Genomic DNA, 18,168 nt, shown 5'->3' with positions numbered 1-18,168 from the left:
CAGCCCATATCCCTCCAAACCCTTCCTGTTCATATACCCATCCAAATGCCTCTTAAATGCTGCAATTGTACCAGCCTCCACCACATCCTCTGGCAGCTCATTCCATACACGTACCACCCTCTGCGTGTAAAGGTTGCCCCTTATATCTTTCCCCTCTCACCCTAAATCTATGCCCTCTAGTTCTGGACTCCCCGACCCCAGGGAAAAGACTTTGTCTACTTATCCTATTCATGTCCCTCATAATTTTGTAAATCTCTATAAGGTCACCCCTCAGCCTCTGACGCTCCAGGGAAAACCCCCCAGCCTGTTCAGCCTCTCCCTGGCAACATCCTTGTAAATCGTTTCTGAGCCCTTTCAGGTTTCACAACATCTTTTGGATAGGAAAGAGAGCAGAATTGCATGCAATATTCCAACAGTGGCCTAACCAATGTCCTGTACAGCCGCAACATGACCTCCCAACTCCTGTACTCAGTACTCTGACCAATAAAGGAAAGCATACCAAACGCCTTCTTCACTATCCTATCTACCTGCAATTCCACTTTCAAGGAGCTATGAACCTGCACTCCAAGGTCTCTTTGTTCAGCAACACTCCCAAGGAACCTACCATTAAACATATAAGTCCTGCTAAGATTTGCTTTCCCAAAATGCAGCACCTCTCATTTATCTGAATTAAATTCCATTTGCCACTTCACAGCCATTGGCCCATCCAGTCCACATTCTGTTGTAATCTGAGGTAACCCTCTTTGTTGTCCACTACACCTCCAATTTTGGTGTCATCTGCAAACTTACTAACTGGACCTCTTATGCTCGCATCCAAATCATTTATGTAAATGACAAAAAGTAGAGGGCCCAGCACCGAATCTTGTAGCACTCCACTGGTCACAGGCCTCCAGTCTGAAAAACAACCCTCCACCACCACCCTCTGTCTTCTACCTTTGAGCCAGTTCTGCATCCAAGTGGCTAGTTCTCCCTGTATTCCATGAGATCTAACCTTGCTAATCAGTCTCCCATGGCGAACCTTGTCAAACGCCTTACTGCAGTCCATAAAGATCACATCTACTGCTCTGCCCTCATCAATCCTCTTTGTTACTTCTTCAGAAAACTCAATCAAGTTTGTGAGACATGATTTCCCACGCACAAAGCCATGTTAACTATCCCGAATCAGTCCTTGCCTTTCAAATACATGTATATCCTGTCCCTCAGGATTCCCTCCAACAATGTGTCCACCACCGAGATCTGGCTCACTGGTCTATTGTTTCCTGGCTTGTCTTTACCGCCCTTCTTAAACAGTGGCACCATGTTTGCCAACCTCCAGTCTTCCGGCACCTCACCCATGACTATTGATGATACAAGTATCTCAGCAAGAGGCCCAGCAATCACATCTCTAGTTTCCCACAGAGTTCTAGGGTACACCTGATCAGGTCCTGGGGATTTATCCACTTTTAAACATTTCAAGACATCCAGCATTTCCTCCTCTGTAATCTGGACATTTTGCAAGATGTCATCATCTATTTCCCTACACTCTATATCTTCCATATCCTTTTCCACAGTAAATACAGATGCAAAATATTCATTTAGTATCTCCCCCATTTTCTGTGGCTCCACACAAAGGCCGCCTTGCTGATCTTTGAGTGGCCCTATTCCCTCCCTAGTTACCCTTTTGTCCTTAATATATTTGTAAAAACCCATTGGATTCTCCTTAATTCTATTTGCCAAAGCTATCTCATGTCCCCATTTTGCCCTCCTGATTTCCCTCTTAAGTATATTCCTACTTTCTTTATACTCCTCTAAGGATTCACTCGATCTATCCTGTCTATACCTGACATATACTTCCTTCTTTTTCTTAACCAAACCCTCAATTTCTTTAGTCATCCAGCATTCCCTATACCTACCAGCCTTCCCTTTCATCCTGACAGGAATATACTTTCTCTGGATTCTTGTTATCTCATTTCTAAAGGCTTCCCATTTTCCAGCCATCCCTTTACCTGCAAACATTTGCCTCCAATCAGCGAACGAAAGTACTTGCCTAATACTGTCAAAATTAGCCTTTCTCCAATTTAGGATTTCAAGTTTTAGATCTGATCTATCCTTTTCCATCACTATTTTAAAATGAATAGAATTATGGTCGCTGGCCCCAAAGTGCTCCCCCAATGACACCTCAGTCACCTGTCCTGCCTTAGTTCCCAAGAGTAGATCCAGTTTTGCATCTTCTCTAGTAGGTACATCCACATACTGAATCAGAAAATTGTCTTGTACACACTTAAGAAATTCCTCTCCATCTAAACTTTTAACACTATGGCAGTCCCAGTCGATGTTTGGAAAGTTAAAATCCCCTACCAAACCTACCCTATTATTCTTACAGATAGCTGAGATCTCCTCACAAGTTTGTTTCTCAATTTCCCTCTGACTATTGGGGGTCAATAATACATTCCCAGTAAGATGATCATCCCTTTCTTATTTCTCAGTTCCACCCAAATAACTTCCCTGGATGTATTTCCGGGAATATCCTCCCTCAGCACAGCTTATGCTATCCCTTATCAAAAATGCTACTCTGCCTCCTGTCTTGCCTCCCTTTCTATCCTTCCTGTAGCATTTGTATCCTGGAACATGAAGCTGCCAGTCCAGCCCATCCCTGAGCCACATTTCCGTAATTGCTATGCTATCCCAGTCCCATGTTCCTAACCATGCCCTGAGTTCATCTGCCTTTCCTGTTAGGCCCCTTGCATAGACACAGGTAAAGTTTAAAAATGTATTTAAAAAGTGATGTAGAATGTGCAGTTAGAGTAAAGTCTTTGGAGACTTTGATTAATTCGATTTATCTTGAGGCCATGATTGTTTAATTAATGGTTTGCTTGCTCTGCCATCAGAAATTTTGTAGGTATTTTTAAGTTCTCAGTAAATTGATCCTTTTCTGACTTATTTTTTACATGGCATTTTCCTGTCAGATATTAAAAGAAAAGAAAAACAAGCAGAGATAGAGCTTGTCATCGCTGAGCAAGTCATCCAATGAATCCATCATTTTTCTCTGTTCTTCCTATTGCCTGAAAAATGGTTCATTTGTATATACCTATGTCTAGCCTCACTGTTTGCAGTCCCCCCTCCAATATTCTGCAGGCAGCTCCCATCTCAATCTGTGAAGTTTTCAAAAATGTAGAAATCAAATAGGAGATACAATCAGAATGACTGGTGTCAGCCATTGTGATGACATACTAATTTCAGTTGTGATTGTGTCTTTTTTATTGATGGTTTCATGAACTAGCTCAAATTATTGTTAGATGATTACTGAGACCATTTAGATCAGTGACCTTATCTAAAAAAAACTATTTTATTCAATGAGAGGTCCAAAATGATAAAGGTTGAAAATCGACAATTTTTTTTACCATTTGCCAGCACTTGGGCATATCCCTCGAAATCATTCCTATTCGTGTACCCACCTAGATGCCTTTTGAATGTTGTAATTGTACCAGCCTCCACCACTTTCTCTGGTAGTTCATTCCATACACATACCACCATCTTTAGGATATCTGGTTGGTGTGGATTAGTTGGACCGAAGGGTCTCTTTCCATGCTGTTCATCTCTGTGACTCCATGATCATAACAATGCACTTGTACTGTTCTCATTAGAAACTATCAAATTCTCAGGTTAAGATCAGTAAATTGTAGTTAGACAGCATTCTCAAATCATTAAGGTAAAGTACATTGGTGCTGTTTAGCTGTTGTTGACCTGCAGGTACTACCTTTGGAGGAAGGAGACCCCATGTTATAGTACATGCTGCACTTCACGTCAAAATGTAAGACAAAAAAACTCTATGTATATATAAGCACAAAGAATGCCCATATGGGACTGCGACTGTTTCAGACGTCAACTTTGTTCTTAGGCAAGGTGCAGACTGTGGAAACAAACTAAATTGCATGTTTAATGAATGCTGATAAGATTATACACACAGGTAGAATCACAATCAAATCAGTCATGTTCTCAACTTAGGTAGTTCCTAATTAGAAATATCACCCTCAGAGATTTGGGTATTATTTTTAAACCTTAACATAACACACCTACTTTTGGTCACTATGTGAAGTGGCTCTGTCATACTATTGAATATTACTTTGTCTGAAATCTGATTTAAACCAGATTTTTCCTGAGCTGTAGGCTGACTATTTTGCATAACATGATTGGGAAAGGAGCTCTCTCGTCTCTGATTCAGGGTGACTTCATCTTGTTTTCTCAGTACTTTTCCACTATGTATCCATGGTAACGCTCCTCATTTAACTCTCCTAAAATTACACATTTGGAGCACATCGACACAACCCAGTTCTGAAGAAAGACAGTACATCTTTCAGGTGCCAGCTTTCTTATCTTTCTCAGGTTGCTTATGCTCTACTCCCTCTCTGTAACTCTAATTTAACCTATAACACTCTTTTATTCAGATAAGGCTATTAACAAGTTGTATTACATGCTACTGCACTCCCCACTAACCTCTCATTGTATGGGAGTGCAGACAGGAACATCAGCTCCCCTTACATTCATTTTTGTTTTTGAGGCACATTCAAGAATTCACATAGCAGTTTCTATGGAATGGCATGAACAATCGAGACATTGCCTTACAATGCAGTTATACTCACCTGGTGTGAAGTCCAGATGTTGTAATTCTACCAACTAGAGCTGATATCACACTTTGCATCTTCAGAATACTGGGAAGTTGGTCAGAATGAGACACACAAGTTATACTGCTGCTTTTATTTAATTAGGCGTAAGAAACTGCTCCAATTTCATGTGAAAGGCATAGCCTGATAGCTATAATATTACATGCTTGGTTGTAGTTCTAATATGTGGTTTATGCATATATTGGAATAATAGAACATTTCTATGCAGATCCTGCAACAGTAGTAGCATCCTTAAATCTGGGCCAAGAATACTGATTTGAGTCCGATACAGAGCTTATTGGCAATGGAAGGAGTATTCTGAATGTGGTCAGACATATTTTGCATCAATCTGTACACCCTTTCAATTTGCGTGATGTAGGATACCATGACTGGGGGCAGCCATTGTGTAGCTGGGAATGGCAAACCACTGCAGTATTTTCCTCATATGGGCTAATTCAAAATAAGTCCATTGCCCAAGCTTTTCAAATGATAACTGAAGAAAAGACAGAACATTTCCAAGCACATTTCTTTAACACAAGGCCTTTCTATTTTCTGTTTTCAATACAAATTTATTCTTAAACACTGAGCAAAACAAAATTCATTTTCGTTTTTCTAACTGTTTGCAAAAATTTAATACCATAACAAATAATTGAATTCTTGTTGATGTGAAATAATCTAAAGTGCACATGATGCATTATGATTTTTTTCAATTACTTTGATTTATTCTTTTCTCAGGAGACTGAGCTATGAACTGTATTTGTGTTGCATGCTTTCTGTAGAAGTTGTGTGAAGTACAAAAAAAATGCAGTTCTGGCTTGAAATCATAATCTTTGTTTCAAGGCAATTGCTAACATTTAACTTTTTATTTTAATCAGATGATAATTGATACGTGTAGAGTTTCCACACTTTAATATAGCCTGTGTCCATTGATATCAGATGACTACTGCATCTCATTTTGTGTTTCTTCTCTGATTTAGCTGAAATTGAACCTCACTCAAAAAAGAAAGGTGGGTGATATACTGAATAAAACTGTTTATGTGCACACATGTCACAATTACAAGGTGTGAAGAAAAAATTAAAACAAATTGCCTCATCTTGCCACATAAAATTAAAACTTTTGTCCATACAGCTGGCTTTCAAGAAAGAATAACAGAACACTGATTATATGATATGTGGTCTTTATGGTACACTTAAGGCTTAAATGCCTTTTGTTGGCAATAATTACTTTAAAAAAGGCTAATGCATAATTGTACAGCATACATAAACCTCAATATGTGGAACTGCACAATCCAAATGTACTGCTCTCAAACACATGGATAGTAGAAAAGCTCAGTACAATGAGAATCTCCAAGCTATCATTATTTATATTCAAAACTGGTACTGTACAGATTTCCTAATGCATTGTACATTGAAACTGAAAATGAATAAAACTGTTGTACTACAGGAAGATGGTGATATTAGTAATCTAATGATCGAGAGCATGGAGCAGTTTTGTGACTTAGCTGGCTAGAAATATGACAATTAAGACAGATTCAGTCTGGAATAATCCATTGTGTGTAAAGAAAATTGACATTTTTTTACACAGTTATATCAATTGAGGCCATTTTGATAGTAAAATGTTAAAGTATTTTGATCCTATGTTTGATCTATGTTGGCTGTCATTTTATCCCAGCAGGACATTGATCTCCATTGTACATTATTCATTGGCTCACTAGCAGCAACATCATAATGGAATCTGTTCCAGATATGTTTTTAAATCTTATGATACTTATGATACTATTGATAAGTATTGTTTATATCTAAATATTATGTAGTTCAGAAGAGTTAAATAAATTATTTCAAACACATTTGAAAAAAAGTAAACTAAAATACATTATTTTGCATTTCAGAACAAAAATGCCTTTAGTAGCTACATATTGGCTGACATTCAAAATAGTAGTAATGTCAAAAATGTTTCAGGAAAGAAGAAAGCTCTCAACAGAAGTAGTCATTGCTGCAGGGAATAAATGTGAATTGAGTTCAGTATTGTGTTATGAAACCATCCTTATGGAATAAAAATCCCTACTTTCAGCATTGGGATAAGTTATATTGCGTGTGATTTTGATGGCAATGACAAATCCTTACTTGAGGATGTAAGTGAATGATGTCGCTACTTGGACAGGGTTTAGTGATGATGGCTGAACTAAGAAATCAATGTTGTCAGGTCAGTCAATTATTTTATGGTAGGTGTGCAATTAAGAAAAAACACTCACACTACTGACCCTGTTAGAAGGGTAACGTTGGTGAGGCAATGAAACAACTTGCAAAGTCACTTCCATTTTGGTACACCTTTGGATAAATATCAGAAATTTACTTTTTTTTGTTGGAGCCAAGCAGGCAGTTACTTACAATCATAAGAATGCAAGAAATAGAAGTATGATCAGGTCACATGGTCAATTAGACATGTTCCATTCTTCAACATGCACATGGTTGAATTTGGGTATCAGCTCCATTTATCTGCCTATTCCTTTGATCCTTTGATTGTTTGAAAATAAAAGCTTTCATTTACACCCAATGATGTAGTACTCATAACCCTCTAAAATAGAGAATTCCAAATGTTAGCAAGACTGATTGAAGTAATTTCCTTCATTACTGCATTTGAAGCTCTCCAGAAACATTGCCTCTGTATGAAATCCAATCAGAATCTTTCAAAGAGATTGACTTTCATTTGTCTAAACCTCAGACACAATAAGCCCGATTTTTACACTCTCTCATCATAAGTCAAACACACACCCATTTCTCGAATCTCAGGAATTGGAAAGGCAATGTTCAGGTTGTGATTGTGCATTATTCTGGTGGGTCCCCATTTTGGGCTGTGGAGCCATCCACAAACTGCCCCCCCCCACCCCCCGTGGGAAGTCATTAGTAATTCATATCCATGTCACCTCCATTCTTGGGACTAGAGAAGTAGGGGCTGGATTCCTCACATTACTGGGAAAATGGCTGCTGGTTCCAATTTTCCTGAAAGTCTCCGATCAAAATTCCCCTGAACCTTTGACTGACTTCCCTGAAAAGGGCACTGAACTCCCCCATTCCCCCAATCCCTCACGCAAAGGCCTTTGATTTCACAATAAGGCCTACCACTATTGCTCACACAGTGAAGCATGTAATCTCCCCCCATCCAAGCCTCTGTTCTAACTTGCTCTGATGACAATGTGAACCTCAATTTCCATGTCCCACCCCATGGAAGAACAAAGAAAAACAATGTAAAATAGATGTAATTCAAAAAAAGAGACAGGAGGACACAGATCTAAGGGATTGGAGTTGGGGCATGTGCAAAACTGCTCTTTCCCTGTTGAATTTGGCAGCTGATTATGGCTGTTCAGTATGGAAAAATTGTTCCATTATCAGTAAGGTTGATCCTTCCCTCAGTGCAGCTTGCAAAGAGAGAGAGGAAATAGCTCGGGCCCTGACCGATATCCTTGTAGCATCCTTAAACACAGGTGAAGTGCCAGAGGACTGGAGGATTGCTAATGTTGTCCCCCTGTACAAAAAGGGCAGTAGGGATATTCCAGGTAACTACAGACCAGTGAGCCTGACATTAGTGGTGGGAAAGTTGCTAGAGAAGGTAATGAGGGATAAAATCTATTTATATCTGGAAAAGAATGGGCTTTTCAGTGATAGGCAACATGGTTTTGTGTGGGGAAGATTGTGCCTGACCAATTTAATGGAATTATTTGAGGAAGTGACCAAGTTAATAGATGAAGGAAGGGCTGTAGATATCATATACATGGACTTTAGTAAGGCGTTTGCTAAGGTTTCCCATGGCGAACTAAGGGAGAAAGTGAAGTCACATGGTGTGCAGGGTGTTCTATCAAGGTGGATAAAGAACTGGTTGAGCAACAGGAGACAGAGAGTAGTAGTTGAAGGGAGTTTCTTGAAATGGAGAAAGGTGACCAGTGACGTTCCAGAGGGATCAGTGCTGGGGACACTGTAGTTTGTGATATACATAGATGATCTGGAAGAAGGCATTATTGGTTTGATCAGTACATTTACAGATGACATGAAGGTTGGTGGAGTAGCAGAAAGCATAGGGGGCTGTCAAAAATACAGGGGAAAAGATAGACTGAAGAGTTGTGTGGAGAAGTGGTAGATGGAGTTCAATCAGGCAAATGTGAGGTGATGCATTTTGGGAAGTCTAATTCTAGAGTGAACTATACTGTAAATGGAAGAGACTTGAAAGAAGTTGATAAGCAGAGAGATCTGCGAGTTCAAGTGCATTGTACACAGAAGGTGGCTGTACAGGTGGATAGAGTGGTCAAGAACACATATGGAATGCTTGCCTTCATCGGACGGGGTATTGAGTGTAAGAACTGGCAGGTCATGTTAAAATTGTACAAGACTTTGGTTTGACCACATTTAGAATACTGTGTACAGTTCTGGTCACCACATTACCAAAAGGATGTGGAGAGGGTGCAGAGAAGGTTTACGAGGATGTTACCTGATAGGGAAGGTGCTTGCTATGAAGAGAGGTTGAGTAGGTTGCAATTGTTTTCATTCGGAAAAAGGAGATGGGGGAGACCTGATTGAGTTCTACAAAATCATGGGTATAGACAGGGTGGATAGAGATAAGCTTTGTCCCAGATTGAGGGATTCGGTAATGAGGGGTCATGTGTTCAAGGTGAGAGGTGAAAAGTTTAAGGGGGATACATGTGGAGAGTACTTTACACAGTGGGTGGTAGATACCTAGAACATATTGCCAGCAGAGGTAGTAGAGGCAGGCATGGTAGACTCATTTAAGGTGTGTCTGGACTGATGCATGAGTGGGGGGGGAGCAGAGGGATACAGATGCTTAAGAATTGGGCGAGAGGTTGAGACAGTGGATTTGGATCGGCTCAGGCTTGGAGGGCCGAAGGGCCTGTTGCGGCTGTAAATTTTCTTTGTTCTTTGTTCCTTGTTGGCAATTCTTACATATTAAAATGTATGTTTTATCTTACTATATATTTGATCATGGGATATGGCATTTCTGATTAGGTCAGTATTCATTACCCCTCCCTAATTTCCCAGAGGATAGAGTCAACCACATTGCTGTAGGTCTGGAGTCACATATAGGCCAAACCAGGTGGGGATGGCAGATTTTCCTTCCCTAAAAGACATTTGTGAACCAAATAGATTTTTACAACAATTAACATTGCTTCCAAATTTTATTGAATTCAAATTTCACCATCTGCCATGGTGGGATTTGAACCTATGTCCCTAGAACATTAGCCTGGGGTTCTGGATTATTAGGAGAAAGTGAGGACTGCAGATGCTGGAAATCAGAGCTGAAAATCTGTTGCTGGAAAAGCGCAGCAGGTCAGGCAGCATCTAAGGAGCAGGAGAATCGATGTTTTGGGCATGAGCCCTTCCTCAGGGATTCCTGAGGCAGGGTTCATGCCCGAAATGTCGATTCTCCTGCTCCTTGGATGCTGCCTGACCTGCTGCGCTTTTCCAGCAACACATTTTCAGTTCTGGATTATTAGTCCAATGACAATGGCTCCACCCACTGTAAGACAGCAAGTTACACCAAACTAGAATGGGCAAAACCGTGACATTCAGCATCCTCTTAGCCAACATCAGAGGCATCCCAAATGATTAAGAATATCTTGCTAGAATATAGCTCTGAAAACCTGGAGGATTTCAGCTTGAGATTCACTCTGGAGCCAGGTTTAGTTTGAAACATTAGCAAAACAGTAATGCTGTCATTCCATGATAAAGAAGAAGAAAATTAGATAAACACCTGCAGAGAAAAGGTTGCAAGGCAGTGTGGAAAGTATAGGGAAGTGAGTCTTACTAAGTTCGTCTTGCAGAAAGCTGGCAGAATGGTCTCCTCCTGTTCCCTAACCATGCTATGATTCTATGTTTCTATAACCTTTTCTGCCCAAAACATCTGACCAAGACACTAGTTAGATCACACCTCAAATATTATGAACAGTTTTGGTTCCCTTCACTAAGAAAAGATAAAGTGGCTTTAGAAGTAGTCCAGAGAATATTTGTGGGGTTTATACCATAGGTACGAAGAAATTTTCTTATGAGGCAAGGTTGCATCGGCTCGACCTATACTTATTGGAGTTTTGAAGAATGAGAAGAGACCTTATTGAAATATATAAGATTCTTAGGGTATTTGACAGGGTAGAAGCAGAAGGTCTTGTGGGAGTGTCTAGATTCATACGGTATAATCTCAGAGTAAAGGGGTGCCTGTTTAAGGAAGAAAAATGGAGATTATTTTTCTTTTAGAGGGAAGTGAATCCATGGAACTCTTTACCTCAGAAGGTTGTCAAAGTTGGGTCATTAAGTTTGTTCAAGGTTGAGATAGAGTTTTAATCAGTCAAGGAACGAAGGGTTATGAGGAAAAGGCAGGAAACTGGAATTGAATAGTGGAGGTTTGGAACTTTTCTTCAAATGATGGTCAATGCTAATTCAATTGTTAAATTGAAATCTGGATAGACAATGTTTTATTGAGGTAGGGTATCAAGGGGTACGGGCCTAAGGCAGAACTATGGAGTTAGGCAACAAATCAGCCATGATCTTATTGTGTGACAATGCAGGTTTGAGCAGCTGAATGCCATACTCCTGTTCCTATGTTTCTGTTAGCAGATTGGCCAAGTTCTCATTCAATGGGCTAATGCCTTCCGCTTCTTTGTCAAATGATCTCATTCATCCAACCCAAGCTCCTGCTCACGGAAGTCTAACTGAAATCCACCACTCCTGCTTTGGTCGGAATCTCATTATGGTCAGGACTACAGCTCCTCATGCTGGAATTTAGATTGACCCCTTCACCCCAGTTATGGTTCCAACTTACATGATACTGCAATCTGATCTTCAGAGTTTTCCACTTGATTGAAAGTTAATCCTGCCAATCAGACTAGTTTGCAAGCAGCATATTTATGTACTGGGCATGCTGGAGACCCTAGTTACAGGCTTTTCCATTACTGGGTCCTTACATCTCTCAAATAAAGTCAAATAGTGAAAGCTCCCCCTTCCCCACAGACTTGGTGTTTTCCGTGATTCTGTACTTTGGTTTCCCTAAAAGTGGCTCTCATTGTGTTTATTTCATATGTGGGGAAAAAAAGGGCAATGAAGCCTCATTTCTACTCCTTGCTGTCAGTTCCCTAAAATCTGAAAGAAGCTCACTCAGCCTTGGAGATTGTGTCAGTTTATGACATGCAAAAGAAATTGATATTGTTGTGGATAAACTCTATCTAACTGCATGGAGTTTATTAAAAAAAGTAATCAATCTTTGGAGATTGTAAACGTCATTAATCATTCCCCTCAGCTAGATTTTAGATCATGGTCTCCACTCCTCTGATAAAATTGGGGGTTGTGGTGGGGCAGGGGGGAGCTGTTGGTCAAGGAGGGAAATGATTGACCTGTAGCCATTTAGTAGCTAATTCACCCTCAAAAGGCCGTAGCAGAATTTCCAATCCTCAGGGAAAGGAAATCGTACCTCAGACAGCTACTGGTCAATCCATGATTAGCCTACCTTCAACACCAGCAGTGCCACTTGGAGCAGAGTCCACTACTGGTGCCACACTTGTATGATCAGGGACAAGCTACATTGGATCACATTGTGAGCTTTTGAGGGACTTGCTGGTTGCCAGGCTAGCATGAGAATGTTGAGAGTTGACAGCCCATGATAAATGAGGACTTGGGATTGGGGTAACATATTGGTGGAGTTGGTGTTGGTGATGGGAGTGTAGTATCCCTTTGATGGACCTTGTGTCTTATAAACGTGTGACACTCACCCACCACCAGGTCACACAGGGAATCTCAATGGATTGGCCACATGGTATAAGTCTCTCTCACTTCTGGTTAAATCCTGGTTGTGTGGCGGGATGAGATCCTTAAGTAGGTAGCCTCATTGTTTCCTCCAAAGTTTTCTTGCACCTCAATTATCTCTGAGTGTGACATCCAGTTTCCAGGTTAAAAAGTTACTAAATGAATAAAGACTATTTTAAAAACAATACTCTCCTGACTTCTTGACGTAATTGTGTTATATGGAAATGTTTAATTATAAACCTTAAAATTGAAGTGTGACTGATACTTAGCTTTTTCTTTTTATGTCACCCATTATAGGAGTTCTTCGCCCCCCAGCTAAACGAAAAGGTTGGTATTTTCAGTGAGGAAATATTTTATTGTGTTTGTTGAAAGCTTAGTTTCTGGACTGGGTTAAAGTAGCTGACTTCAGTCAGTCATCAATTGACCTGATGCAATTGATAAGTATGTCCTAAGGCCCATAATCAGTATTCATTGACCTGGCTGGACCTGGATGGAACAGAACAAAGGTAACATTTTCAACCTGCGTACCAACATTTCAAAAAGTGTATATAAGTACATTCAGTTATAAAGAAAAGTGCTGTCTTATCCATCTCCAAATTTTCGCGCAAAATGTGGGACTCTTTCTAAAATGGTCATTCACTGTATATCTTTACTTTGTGTATCTGCCTCTCTTTTAAATGGTCGAGGAAAAAGTGAGGTCTGCAGATGCTGGAGATCAGAGCTGAAAATGTGTTGCTGGAAAAGCGCAGCAGGTCAGGCAGCATCCAAGGAACAGGAGATTCTACGTTTCGGGCATAAGCCCTTCTTCGGGCTTATGCCCAAAATGTCGAATCTCCTGTTCCTTGGATGCTGCCTGACCTGCTGCGCTTTTCCAGCAACACATTTTCAGCTCTCTTTTAAATGGTTGACTTTTACATTAAAAGCCTTCTAGACCAATACATTTTCTGTGCGTTTTGAAAAGAAACTGTATTCTGAACTGAACACACATGCCAATCAGGAGGTTTGAGGTTTGTCTGAAATTAGACATTATTAATGTTGATTGAGTGAGCTACTAGCATGTTACACTATCAAAACAGCTCAACTATTGAAAAAAGAAATCAGATGGAGTGATTTATGTAAGAACATAAGATCTAAGAGCAGAGTAGGTAATTCAGCCCCTCAAGCATGCTGCTCCATTCAAGTGGACAATCTCAGCCTCAACTCCAGTTTCCTTTTCACTCTCCATAAGTCATTACTAATTAAAAAGCTGTCTGTCTCCTCCTCAAACCTGCTCAATGGCCCGGCATCCAGCTTACCCTGGAATAGTGAATTCCACAGATTCACAAACCCTTGAGAGAAGTAATTTCTTCTCATCTCTGTTTTAAAATTACTACCCCTTATCCTAAAACTATGACCTCTCAATCTAGATTGTCCCAGAAGAAGAAACATCATCTCCACATCTATTTTGTCAATACATATCTTGATTAGATCTGCACTTATCCTTTTAAAAACTTGAAAGAGTATAGGCCTAAACTGCTTAATCCCTCTTCATGAGACAAACCCGTCACTTCTGGAATCATTCTAATGAACCTCCTCTGAATTGTCTCCAAAGCAGTTACGTCTCTCCTCAAGTAACAGGACCAAAGCTATATACAATACTCCAGGTACAGTCTCACTGATGCCTTGTTTGGTTGCAGCAACACTTCCCTGCTTTTATATTCTATTTGCCTCACAGGTAAGTCAATGCAGGGTATAAAGGTATAAGGTGATTCAATTTTTTTCTTGCCACATGGCCTTTTTATAGTTTCTCAGCACCCCATTTCTTCAGATGGTAAATGCATGTTTAGGGTGGTAGTCAGTAGATGGTTTCAGTTTTTCAGCTCAGAGATACATGCTAAGGACTATACCTACCTTACAAGTCACTGCAAGGACTCAAGAAGGTTGTGCTACCAAAATAGATGATGTAAGATTAAGACAGATCCAACACACAAAGTGAGCAGACTTATCAAGTCTCCTTATATAGTAGCCCCCAGATCCACCAGCTCAACCGTTTAGAAGGACAAGGGGAGCAGATGCCCTGACTTGGAACTATATTGGTATTCCTTCACTTCCACTGGGTTAAAATTCTGGAATTCCTCTTGAATAGTACTGTGACTGCACCTACAATACAGGCAACTCACCACCATTCTGTACAGAGCACATAAGGGTGTGTAATATATGCTGATCTAAGAAAGCAACATCAACATCCATTAATTAATGAATGAACCAGTTGTGTTTTCATACATGTATTGCATAGCAACTGACGAACAGAAATGTTTTCCACAACATCAACACCAGGTTCACATTTTATACTCATTACATAAATTGATCCACATTTTGTTTTGGAAGAATGTTTAAAGTGTTCAAGGTTGACTCATACCACAGTCTATGTTCAGAACTGAAGAAGGAGGTGTCCATTGCTTAGGTTGTATTGATTGCCAAAGAATCTGAAACCCTACTTTGTACAAGCTAATAATTCTGAAGGGGTTAATGCTGAAGACTGCACGAAACTCCATCTAACCGGATGATGCATAATTTAGGTGGGGAAAGATAGAATATCTTAGTATCTTTAGAATTGAAGATTTATATCAAAAGATCTCTCAATAATCTTAGAAGTACTATTTAACTTGTGAATAAAATGTGTATTTCGTTGCTATCAAGCAAAAACTTACAACTCCCTCGTAGTTTTCCTCTAACACTGTAAACTAAGTCAGTCCTTGGACCCAGTCGAAGTAAGGGTCATTGTTGTCATCACAGCACATGCAACACACTTTGCTATTTCCATCTCTCGTAATGGAAGCTAGATTCCTCACATCTGCTTTGTGTCCCAAGGATGCCTGATAAATGGGTTGTTACATTATCATCTTAGATAACTAATATGTGTCCTTTTGTTGAAAGACATTGGTCCTTGAAATTGACTCTCATTGAGCTTACTGACCATCATTCAGTTTATTTTGTTCCTGTAAAGTGGAAGGTATAAGGTTCAAATTGTATGCTTTCATGTCAAATTCTTGATAATTGAGAGATGCTTTCTAACTTGGGGATTGTGTAAGTTGCATACTTAAGATCAGTGGAAGAGGTTTTTGTTTGCTATTGTTCAGGTTAAAAACCCTACAGTTGGAGGGAGTTTATTTGAGTTTATTAAAGAGTTTATTTAAAATCTTTGGAGATTGTATTGCTATAAATTTAGTTACTCAATTTTTCTATTTCTTATAATTTAGACATTGGTGACTTGCTTCTCTCCATAATGCTTTATTTTGCATGTTTTATCTCTGAGGATAACATACTGCCACTTTGGATAATTACCCAATACATGTGTGAAAACACAAATATTATGCATTTTTTGGAAATAAAGTAGAATTTCTGTTTTATTGTACCTAGAGAAAGGATAAAGTCATATCAGATTTGCAGAGCTTCAGAAAATTGAACAAGGAGAGTTGTGGAATTTGTTGATATGTACCAAAACAACCATGTATTATTAAGTTATTATGTGCTGAGACGGAATATCTTGGTAATAGTATTCCTGAAGAGTATTTTCAATCTCTTTTTTCATGAACGTATCTTCCAGAAATGTCATTCCAAAAAAAAATTCTCATTTTCTTTCCATTCAGGTGAAGCTCATCCGCCATCTAAACGAAAAGGTTAGTGAATTCTCAGCTTAATGTAATAAAATGCATTGTTTTCTTATAGGCAGAAAAGCTAACAATATATTTAATATTCATTCCTGTTCCTTCATGTAAAATTTTGAAAATTGCCATTTTGTTGTATGAAACAGTGTTGAATCTATGTTCCATGTCTGAAATATCAAATTAATATACTTAGCTTTTTGAACACAGCTCATGCTTTTACAATATCAGTTTGGGTGCAATATTATTTTATTTGTTTTCCAAATTGACAGTGTTTGCAGTGTTTTCAGATTGGAAATGATTCCAAATTGTCTGCTGTCTACACTGTTTTTCAATTTCAAAATGTCAGTTGTCAATTGAACAGTGAAAGGGATTCCACATTTGATTAAGTCTGTGACTCAATCCAGAATCTCAATTGATTATTTTCAATTAAACAATTTAAATAAATAAGTCACACAATTGATAGTGATTTAGCTTAGTTCAGACAAACCAAGCATTTTGCACCTTTATCTCCAAGTCTTGTATCAAGTGTCTGCTATTTATTTCAATGAACCAATTAGCTCAGTAATGGATGATACAATTAAGCATCATTAGGTTGAACAAAGCATGACTTGAATTGGTTTTTCCATCGTATTTGTACAAGTACTTCAAATGACTTTTAAAATGAATCTGATGTTCAACTGTTCCTTTATTGAGACCATGAGGTCCATTTCAATTTAGTATCATGGTGTAAAACAGACATTGGGGATTGGCCATATGTTATTTAAAACACCAAATTGTCATTTCACTAATTTTAACAGAAATTAAAATTGGGTATTTTCTACGAAAAGCATTTAATCTTCAATGGCATTTGTACTCCTGGGTGGTAAGTTCAAAAAATCGTATTTGGTAAGTTCAAAGCAAATCAATTTTACTTTCAGAGCCATAGCTTTAAATTGAGGGTATCTGCATTTAATGTTGCCCAAGGTATGTTGACAAGTCTGATGTAGAAAGTTTGCAGAATGAAGATTCATTCATCCTGGCAGTGTCAAAGATGAACCCGGATCGGGGTACTGTTGAAGACCTGTGCACCAGAGCTAACTGCTCCTCTGGGCTCATTGTATCTGTTTTTTATCACACTGTAACCTGTCTGACAAAGTGGGATTGCCCAAATGCATCTGATTGAGAGTAAAATATAATTAAACTAATCCACCAATTATAGCTCTTGTAGTCCTTTGCCAATCATCATTATTAATAACTGTTTCCATTGCATTGTGTTAGCAATGGAACATCTTGATATTTTTAATCAACCTGTTCAGCCACATTATGACACATGTCTGGGTTAGGTGGGCCTTGAGTCCAGACCTTATCTCCCAAAAGGTAGGAACCACTGGACCACAAGAGCTCTGAATCAAATGACATCTGATGTTAGGACTGCAAAGAGAGCAATGTGTGGATTGTTAAGACCTCTTACTCCACAGGTCATATCATTTTATAATGTCTTGACTAAATTGTTCTGTCTTTTTTATTCTGCTAACTAGAATGAGAGTTTTACTAAACTTTTTTAACAAACTCAAAAATAATATTTAATATAAAATAGTTAATTTTTAAGAACAAGTTGTGAACATCCAAACTATAATCTGGAACTAGAATTTGTTCTCTTTCAAACACACACATGCAGATTCTGCAGGGATGGTATTTTGAAAGCGGGAAAAGAGAAACCCCTGTATTGGCCAATAGTAAACTTCATGAGGTTTCAGGGAGTGGGGAACTCAGGAGGTTAGAAAGAAGGACTGAGGGGTCAGAAGGCAGGGCTAGGTGAGTCTCGTTTGTGTATCACCCACCTTTCTAATATTCGGTTCCTTGATCAGGCCTCAATTACTCTAATTGAGGGACACACCCTGCTCAGAGATGACAAGTGGTTTGCTATTGAGTCTCTTAAGCACTTTGCATGATAATAGGCCTATTTGCAACTCAATTAGATCAGCAGCTGAGGGATAATCCCCTTATGTTGTTATTTAAGGAATTGAGTTTTTGGTGGAGTTGGAAGGTCGATCATGGTGGAAGTAGAAAGGTGGCAGGCTTCAGTTATATGATCATCCTGCAAA

The 18,168-nt window shown here is 39.1% G+C and overlaps 1 protein-coding gene across 1 annotated transcript in view; it reads left to right on the top strand.

Moving 5' to 3' along the window:
• Nucleotides 1-18,168, top strand: part of trdn (triadin) — a 426,623-nt gene that overhangs the window by 77,156 nt on the left and 331,299 nt on the right. Inside the window, exons 4-6 of the mRNA XM_060854831.1 lie at nucleotides 5,618-5,647; nucleotides 12,735-12,764; nucleotides 16,067-16,096. Coding sequence (XP_060710814.1) covers nucleotides 5,618-5,647; nucleotides 12,735-12,764; nucleotides 16,067-16,096 — 90 coding nt within the window. The remainder of the gene's footprint in view (nucleotides 1-5,617; nucleotides 5,648-12,734; nucleotides 12,765-16,066; nucleotides 16,097-18,168) is intronic.

This window comes from Hemiscyllium ocellatum, chromosome 3, assembly GCF_020745735.1.
Source record: "Hemiscyllium ocellatum isolate sHemOce1 chromosome 3, sHemOce1.pat.X.cur, whole genome shotgun sequence".
In the NCBI taxonomy this organism is placed as follows: Eukaryota; Metazoa; Chordata; class Chondrichthyes; order Orectolobiformes; family Hemiscylliidae; genus Hemiscyllium; species Hemiscyllium ocellatum.
This window is presented reverse-complemented; position numbering and strand designations above follow the sequence as displayed.